The sequence below is a fragment of the Mustela erminea genome, chromosome 7 (assembly GCF_009829155.1).
Source record: "Mustela erminea isolate mMusErm1 chromosome 7, mMusErm1.Pri, whole genome shotgun sequence".
NCBI lineage: Eukaryota > Metazoa > Chordata > Mammalia > Carnivora > Mustelidae > Mustela > Mustela erminea.
Window position 1 is genome coordinate 126,415,496 of NC_045620.1, and position 1,745 is coordinate 126,417,240.

At 38.7% G+C, this 1,745-nt stretch overlaps 1 protein-coding gene across 1 annotated transcript; it reads right to left on the reverse strand.

The window, feature by feature from the left end:
* Nucleotides 1–740: 740 nt before the first annotated feature.
* On the reverse strand, nucleotides 741–971 carry LOC116594679 (small nuclear ribonucleoprotein G-like). Its single transcript, XM_032350062.1, has one exon. It carries the CDS (start codon nucleotides 969–971, stop codon nucleotides 741–743), a length of 231 nt encoding a protein of 76 aa, XP_032205953.1.
* Between the last annotated feature and the right edge of the window lie 774 nt (nucleotides 972–1,745).

Sequence of the window (1,745 nt, forward strand, 5' to 3'; positions counted from 1 at the left end):
AGTTGCTCGGAGAGTAGATCATAAATGTTCTCACCACAAAAAAGAGGCGGCAATTATGTGACATCATCAAGGGCTTAGCTAACACGGTGGCTGTGGTCATTCTGTAATACGTAAGTTTATCATATCTATACTTTAAGCCTGTCCACCTAGAACTTACCCAATGTTTTACGTCAATTGTATCTCAATAATGATTGGGAAAAAAAGAATTGCACGAGTACGGATAGAAACCACAAGGAAATTAAAAAAAAGACAAAAACCTGATACTTAATTCGGTTGTTAGGAAACTTTTACATATGTTTGAAAAAACTTGCGTATGTGAATCTACTTTTTCCTACTGGAAATTTTATAGAATCTAAATACAGATAGAGAAATTTCAATGAATATTTAGCACCCGAGTTAAGTTGTAAACATGCAAAAAACATGTAAAACAGTCCATTAATAATTTGTATATTAATTATATATTGAAATGATAATATTTTAGATATAGTGAATATATTTTTAAAGACAGTAGATTTAATGTGTTGGATATACTTAGGTATATAATTCAAATTAATTTACCTCTTTATGGTTTTTAACGTGATAACTAGAAAAAAAATTTTTTACTATTATAAAAGTTCATTTAACAAAAAAGTTCAAAATGAAAATGCACACGACCTGATTTTTATATTGCAGTAAAACAGGTACTGTGGAGAGGGGACATGTGGAAGCAGTTGATCTCTTCTGATGAACATACCCATTGTTTATACTCGTTCCAAGGCTTCTAACATGATCATACTCTTTCCTTGTATTACCACCATTCCAGTATTGTTCTGTTGCCCACTCTTTGCTATCTCCACACATTCATCTGTCACAAGATTCATAAACGGATCGAACCCCCATAATATTCCTTGGCCATGTCTGCCACCATTTAATTTCCATGATAATTTCTTGTCCATAAATTCTTTCAACTCAAGAGGGTAAGCTTTGTTCATGGTGTCTACTCGGCGAGCTCAAAGGTGCTTCCAAATGTAATTTGTGGCATTCCTCTCAGCTGGAAAATTTTAAATCACACACATGGAGGTCCCTGTCTGGCTCAGCATTTGCCTTCAGCTCAGGTCATGATTCCAGAGTCCTGAGATTGAATCCTGCGTTGGGTTCCCTGCTCAGCGGGGAACCTGCTTCTCTCTCTCCCTCTCCCTGCCACTCCCCCTGCTTGTACTCTCTCTGTCTCTGTGTCAAATAAATAAAGTAAAATAAAATAAAATAACATATCTATAAGTCCATGTGGCTCCCTGAGTACTCCCTCATTCATCACCTCAGGAAGTCACTTTTGTATGAACCCCCTGAAGACTGTTAATCTTCCTATGGTATAATTTCCTTTTATTTGTGTCAAACTCACTGCTGGGTTTTGTGTCAGAGAGCCCAGATACTCTGCTGAACACTGGTTGGGACAATCTGGAGCCTCCCAACCCCTCTTCCCTCACTGCTGTCCAGCCCAAGCACCCCCATGCCCTTCATCTACCCCCCACACTAAAGCAGAAGCCCCCTCCCTAATATGTCTAACTCACATCCCAACACCGGGAGGCTGTTTGGCCTTCCTGCGTGGTGACATATTTTCCTTTCCAAAAAAGAGAATCAATTTCTAGTCCTTTTCCAATTTTGGCAGTAAAGTAGGGGCTGTTGGTTGTTCTCTGGAACTCTCATGTTAAACCTCAGTCCTCTCAATTTAATTCAGCAAACATGGATTGGGGAGGGGAGAAGTGGAG